At 47.7% G+C, this 7,322-nt stretch overlaps 1 protein-coding gene across 1 annotated transcript in view; it reads right to left on the bottom strand.

Moving 5' to 3' along the window:
• Positions 1-495: 495 nt before the first annotated feature.
• LOC129714179 (olfactomedin-4-like) overlaps positions 496-7,322 on the bottom strand; it is an 11,633-nt gene continuing 4,806 nt past the window's right edge. Inside the window, exons 3-5 of the mRNA XM_055663687.1 lie at positions 6,374-6,583; positions 3,657-3,807; positions 496-2,699 (exon numbers count right to left, since the gene is read on the bottom strand). Of these exons, the coding sequence (XP_055519662.1) occupies positions 1,858-2,699; positions 3,657-3,807; positions 6,374-6,583 (1,203 nt within the window). The 3' untranslated portion in view covers positions 496-1,857. The remainder of the gene's footprint in view (positions 2,700-3,656; positions 3,808-6,373; positions 6,584-7,322) is intronic.

Below are 7,322 nucleotides of genomic sequence, written 5' to 3' on the forward strand. Positions count from 1 at the left end.
CCAACCCCTTAAGAATTTTGTAAGTTTCTATAAGATCCCCTCTCAATCTCCTAAATTCTAGAGAGTATAAACCAAGTCTATCCAGTCTTTCTTCATAAGACAGTCCTGACATCCCAGGAATCAGTCTGGTGAACCGTCTCTGCACTCCCTCTATGGCAATAATGTCCTTCCTCAGATTTGGAGACCAAAACTGTACGCAATACGCCAGGTGTGGTCTCACCAAGACCCTGTACAACTGCAGTAGAACCTCGCTGCTCCTATACTCAAATCCTTTTGCAATGAAAGCTAACATACCATTCGCTTTCTTTACTGCCTGCTGCACCTGCATGCCTACCTTCAATGACTGGTGTACCATGACACCCAGGTCCCGCTGCATCTCCCCCTTTCCCAATCGGCCACCATGTGCGGGGATCGCTGGTCAGTGCGGACTCGATGGGCCGAAGGGCCTGTTTCCGTGTGTAGCTCTAAACTAGACTAAACCAACCAGCTTGAGACTTGATTTTGACGTTATTTATTCACATATTTACATTTCATTTTGCAAGTAAGATCATATCAACTTAAACTAATAACCATTTGTCACCTCAGTGTTAATCAATGTCAGAAAAAGACTTAAGATTGTGGATCAATGACTAGATCTGAAAAATATTCCTCCCAGATTAAGGTTCAGGACATTATTCCTTCAGGTTTATACCTAGTCCTCCTGCAATCACTGCAGTTGTTAGATATTACATTCATTACATGAAAAGCAATTACAAGCAAAATAATTCAAAGTCTATGCACCTTAAGTTTTTCTTAATTTGATGGAGTTTTGCACATGGATATGCTGGAAATGGAGCAATATGGCTCATGTGTAGGTAGGTCAGAATAGTTTATCTTCACTGAGACACAAAATGCTGGAGTAACTCAACGGGAAAGGCAGCATCTCTGGATAGAAAGAATAGGTGACGTTTTGGGTCGAGATCCTTCTTCAGAAGAAGGGTCTCATCCTGAAAGGCCACCCATTCCTTCTATCCAAAGGTGCTGCCTGTCCCGCTGTGTTACTCCAGAGTTTTGTGTCTATCTACAGTGCATCTGCCGTTCCTTCCCACACAGGTTATCTTGGCATCATGTTAGGCACGGATATCACCTAAGGTGTGGTTCCTTGGAGATACTTGGATGGAACGTCTCAAGATCCCAGGGAGTATTTTGGAGAACAGGGAATTCCTCCCAGTTCCACCAACGATTCTCAGTCACCCAACTCGGGTTGGATCCTGACCACGGGTGCTGTCTGTGTGGAGTTTGCACGTTCTCTGCATGAGCTGCGTGGGTTTTCCCCGGGTGCTCCAGTTTCCTCCCACACGCCAAAGACATACTGGCTTGTAGTCTAATTGGCTTCTGGAAAAATTGTAAATTGTCCCTGTTTCAATTGTGCATTTCACTGCACATCTCGTATGTGTATGTGACAAATAACTTGACTTGACTTGACTTGGTGTGGGATGATGTGAATGTGCAGGAACTCTCTGCCACAGAACGTAGTTGAGGCCACAATTCATTGGCCAAATTTAAGAGGGAGTTAGATGTGGCCCTTGTGGCTAAAGGGATCAGGGGGTATGGAGAGAAGGCAGGGATGGGATAGTGAGTTGGATGATCAGCCATGATCATATTGAATGGCGGTGCAGGCTCGAAGGGCCGAATGGCCTCTACTCCTGCACCTATTTTCTATGTTACTATGTTTCCATGAATCAAAGGACAGGTTTATGGTGAGGGGGGAGGAAAGATTTAATAGGAATTTGAGGGGTAACTTTTTCATACAAAAGGATGGTGGGTGTATGGAACGAGCTGCCGGAGGAGGTAGTTGAGGCTGTTGATGTATTGGCATTATTTCTTGTCGGAAGGAGGGACGTACGGTTTAAATATCGCATTGTACGTCACCTCGTAGCCATCATTGTACACGTACAGCTTGTGATCGGATGGGTTGTAGTTGACACTCTGCAGTAGCTCCAGCATTTTATTCATCTTTATAGAGATCCTACCTTCCTCACTGGTCCTGGTGTCAAATGTAAAGAAAATCTCCTCCACTCTGGTGTTAACAGGTCTAATGGCGTACAGCACCCCACAGATCATGAAGGCACTGGAGACGCCAGGTTTGAACTGCTTGGTGATCCATGTCCTCTCAACAGTGAAGGAGGTCATGTTGAGCTTACTAATAACTATATTGCCAGCATTTTCTTCAGTGGAGTAAATAACCCACATTCCAGACTCATCTACCGCAAAGTCCATGTCCTGGTACTTCACACCTTGGTATGAGAACCTGTTATTAAAGACTGCCCCAGCCAGAGTCTGTCTCTCGAATACGTTGGTGTCTACGTTATACCTGCACATGTCCCTACTGGTATAACAGTTGTAATACAAGGAGTTATTGTACAAGACCATCCCACTGCCCTGCCCTGTCTTGACATAGCTTGGGTAGCGGCCAGGAATCACCAGGTTCTTATCGATCGGGTTCCTGGTGAGCAGAAGCTCGTCGAATGAAGCGTAGAGCCTGAAGGTGTCCAGTCTCTGTTCGTTTATTAGTGGTGCAACCCAGTAGAGTGCCTCTTTAGTGGGCACAGGTGAGGGGTCCTTGCCCCAGCCTCCGTACTTAGCACCAGATCCTTTCCAGTTCAGCTGCACCACAAACGGCTCGGATACATTGAGTAGACCGCCGTGTTGGCAGCTTCCTGGTGGAGAAGAATAACATTGCGTCGAGATTTGGGTGTTTTTTTCAAAAAATTAAAAAATTTATATACGTGTGAGGCACAGAGGTTGAAAGTAGACAAAAGGGTGTCCATTGTGGAGAGAGAACACCATCGACTAGAGTCATAGAGTCTTAGAGTCATACAGCATGGAAACAGGCCCTTCGGCCCAACTTGTTAATGCAGCCCAAGATGCCCCATCTAAACTAGCCCCAAGGAAAGACATTCTTGCCATAGAGGGAGTACAGAGAAGGTTCACCAGACTGATTCCTGGGATGGCAGGACTTTCATATGGAGAAAGGCTGGATAGACTCGGCTTGTACTCGCTAGAATTTAGAAGATTGAGGGGGGGATCTTATAGAAACCTCCGCGCCTCACACGTATATAATTTTTTTTTTTTAAATAATTTTATTTATTAGTAGTGTAAATTACAATAAGATAAGCCAAAGATAACATCATACATTTCCTGTACCACTTCATATTTTAAACTTTAAAAAGAAGAAAAGTAAAGAAAGTGAGAAAGGATAGTAAGTGTGTGAAAGAGTGATCAAAAAAAAGACCCTTAGACACAAATAATTCGGTGTAAATACTAAATTGTGAGAGGAATTGATAGTGTGGACAGTCAGAACCTTTTTTCCCCCATGGTGTAAATATCAAATACTAGAGGGCGTAGCTATATGGTGAATGGGGCAAAGTTTAAAGGAGATGTGTGGGACTAGTTGTTTAAAACAGTGGGAGTGGTGGGAGCCTGGTGGTGGTGGAGGCAGATATGATCGTGGGATTCAACAGACTTTCAGATACATACATAAATGTGCAGGGAATAGAGGGATATGTGCATGCAGTTAAGAGTTGGCCTTGGATCATGTTCGATCCTGCTTGGCTCGCACTCTGTGGCCAAATTGCCTTCTCTGGCGCCGGGCTGTTCCACGCTCTGAAACTCACCGTAGTCAATGGGCTTGGGTGTGGGGACAGCGCGATCCTCCTCACAGTCGCTGAGTCTCAGCCTCAGCGAAGCGATCTCCCGACGGATCTCCAGCACGTTGAGTTTATCGTACGACTCCAGCTTACTGACGGTGAGCGATATGTTCTCAATCTGGAACAGACAGGTCGGTTCGAGTGAGCATTAGGCAGAAGCATAAGATCACACGACGAGCCTGAGGGTCGGCATCAGCCAATCATAGAAACATAGAAACATAGAAATTAGGTGCAGGAGTAGGCCATTCGGCCCTTCGAGCCTGCACCGCCATTCAATATGATCATGCCTGATCATCCAACTCAGTATCCCGTACCTGCCTTCTCTCCATACCCCCTGATCCCCTTAGCCACAAGGGCCACATCTAACTCCCTCTTAAATATAGCCAATGAACTGGCCTCAACTACCCTCTGTGGCAGAGAGTTCCAGAGATTCACCACGCTCTGTGTGAAAAAAGTTCTTCTCATCTCGGTTTTAAAGGATTTCCCCTTTATCCTTAAGCTGTGACCCCTTGTCCTGGACTTCCCTAACATCGGGAACAATCTTCCTGCATCTAGCCTGTCCAACCCCTTAAGAATTTTGTAAGTTTCTATAAGATCCCCTCTCAATCTCCTAAATTCTAGAGAGTATAAACCAAGTCTATCAAGTCTTTCTTCATAAGACAGTCCTGACATCCCAGGAATCAGTCTGGTGAACCGTCTCTGCACTCCCTCTATGGCAATAATGTCCTTCCTCAGATTTGGAGACCAAAACTGTACGCAATACTCCAGGTGTGGTCTCACCAAGACCCTGTACAACTGCAGTAGAACCTCTCTGCTCCTATACTCAAATCCTTTTGCAATGAAAGCTAACATACCATTCGCTTTCTTTACTGCCTGCTGCACCTGCATGCCTACCTTCAATGACTGGTGTACCATGACACCCAGGTCTCGCTGCATCTCCCCCTTTCCCAATCGGCCACCATTTAGATAATAGTCTGCTTTCCTGTTTTTGCCACCAAAAATCCCTGTCCCACCTGCAATTGGTTCAAAATGCCGCAGCGAGACTTCTGACGGGAACCCGTAAAAGGGACCACATCGCCCCGATTCTGGGGTGGGAGATTGCAACCTTCACGTGGTCCGCCCTGTTTCGACTAATGCAATCAACTCGATGTGCACACACACAGAAGATCAAACAGAACAAGTTGTTCTACAACTTTAGGCTGTGCACGTCATTCGCAAGAAGAACCGTGATTCTGGCCTCTCCACACTGGCTCCCAGTACAATACAGAATCAACTTCAAGCACCTCCTATATGTATACAAAGCCCTTAACGGGCTTGACCCCCATATCAAAAATGTTCGAACCCACCATTCTACCTCCAGGTCCCTCAGGTCCGCCGACTTGGGGCTACTGACTATCCCGCGGTCTAGGTTTAAGCTCAGGGGTGACCGCGCTTTTGCGGTTGCAGCACCTAGACTGTGGAACAGCAGCATCCCTCTCCTCATCAGAACTGCCCCCTCCATCGACTCCTTTAAGTCGAGGCTCAAAACCTATTTCTACTCCTTAGCGTTTTTGAGCCTCTCTGAGGGGGCGGTGTAAACAGGTTAGGTTAGGTTAGGGCGATCGTTTCGCCCAACACCTCCGCTCGGTCCGCAATAACCAAGCTGACCTCCCGGTGGCTCAGCACTTCAACTCCCCCTCCCACTCCGTCTCCGACCCCTCTGTCCTGGGTCTCCTCCATGGCCACAGCGAGCAGCACCGGAAATTGGAGGAACAGCATCTCATATTCCGCTTGGGGAGTCTGCATCCTGGGGGCATGAACATCGAATTCTCTCCCAATTTTGTCAAGTCCTTGCTTCTTCCCCTTTTGTCCTCAGTCCTGCTGCTGGCTCCTCCTCCTAGCGTTTTTGAGCCTCTCTGAGGGGGCGGTTTCCCCTTTCCTGTCCCCGCCCCTCCGAAAAACCTCGCGAACTTCCTCCCTGGCTCCCGAACTCAACTCCCCCTCCCACCCGTTCTCCTCCCTCTGTCTAGTCCTCCATGGCCTCAGTCCGGAAATTTCCTCAGCAGTCCCCCTGGGGAGTCTGCTCCTGGGGGCTGCCATCTCCTCCAATTTTTTCCTGTCCCTCCCGCCCCTGATCAATCTGAAGAAGGGTTTCGGCCCGAAACGTTGCCTATTTCCTTCGCTCCATAGATACTGGTTTTGGCACCCGCTGAGTTTCTCCAGCTTTTTTGTGTACTTTAGGCCTGTCTACCGTTGTATGTATCACATTAGTATCTGCACTGATGTGAAGCACTTTGGTCAACGTGAGTTGTGAGTTGTTTTTAAACCTGCTATACAATTAAAATTGATTGATAGATATCTGTGTGGAGTTTGCATGTTCACCCTGTAACTACATGGGTGTTCCTCCCACATTCCAAAGACATTCGGATTTGTGGGTTATTCCACTGTGAAATTGACCCTAGTGTGGGATGGAACCATCTCTGGAGAACATGGACTTCTTCAGAAGAAGGGTCCCAACCTGAGATGTCACCTCTCATGTCAATGGTTGCCGTGGACTCGGTGGGTACGAGGGGTCTGTTTCCTCATTGTATCTCTAAACTCTAAACTCCAGAGATGTTGCCTGACTCGCTGAGGTCCTCCAGCGCCTTTGTGTATGTTTCTAGGACAGAGAGGTGTGGTGCGGTAAATTGAACGATGCTCCTCACCTCTTTGAAGAGCTGGTTGATGATGGTGTTGCTTCCGTTGAGCGTGACCTTCAGCTGGGAGGTGAGGGACACCAGCTCTCGTATCTCCAGCTTGAGCAGCTCAAAGTCAAGCTGGGTGTAGGAGCCCCCGGTCTCTATCCTCTCCACACGCCGGGTCAGGTTCACCAGCCTGGACGTGTACACCGACATAGTGTGTGTGTATTCCTTCACCTGCAGACAACACAGCAAACACAAGCGGCTTACACCCTAAAGAGGGCAGCACAGCAGCGCAGTTGTAGAGTTTCCCGGGTCTTCCTGGTTCTTGATTTCTTGGTCCTCCAAAATATTCCACCTGGAATTTAAACTGGAGGTGGTGAAGGGAGGGCTTAAGCCAGAAAGGGTTCTTGGGAAGAAAGAGCTACTTTAAATTTAGTTGCATCTGGTTGGGTAACTATGGAAGACTATTCCATGCTTTAATTGTGCGGGGGAAGAACGAATTGCTGTACACATCTGTCTTTGTAGCTGGGATCACAAATTGGATCAAATGCCCTCGTCTGCTCCTAATTGGTTTGGGTTTGGTGTAGGTCTTGTAGTCTACGTCGAGCTGACCATTTAACATTTTGTAAAAACTTTTGCAACCTCTCTACCGTTGTGGCACGGTGGCGCAGCGGTAGCGTTGCTGCCTTACAGCGCTTGCAGCAAGCGCCAGAGACCCGGGTTCGATCCCGACTACGGGAGTTTATACCTTCTTCCCGTGACCTGCGTGGGTTTTCTCCGGGTGCTCTGGTTTCCTCCCACACTCCAAAGACATACATGTTTGTAGGTAAATGTGGTAAATTGTCTCATGTGTGGGATAGTGTTCGTGTACGGGTGATCGCTGGTCGGCACGGACTCGGTGGGCTGAAGGGCCTGTTTCCGCGCTGTATCTATAACATCTAAAGTAGGGGTTCCCAACCTTTTTCATCCCTGG

Source organism: Leucoraja erinacea, chromosome 38 (assembly GCF_028641065.1).
Source record: "Leucoraja erinacea ecotype New England chromosome 38, Leri_hhj_1, whole genome shotgun sequence".
Lineage (NCBI taxonomy): Eukaryota > Metazoa > Chordata > Chondrichthyes > Rajiformes > Rajidae > Leucoraja > Leucoraja erinaceus.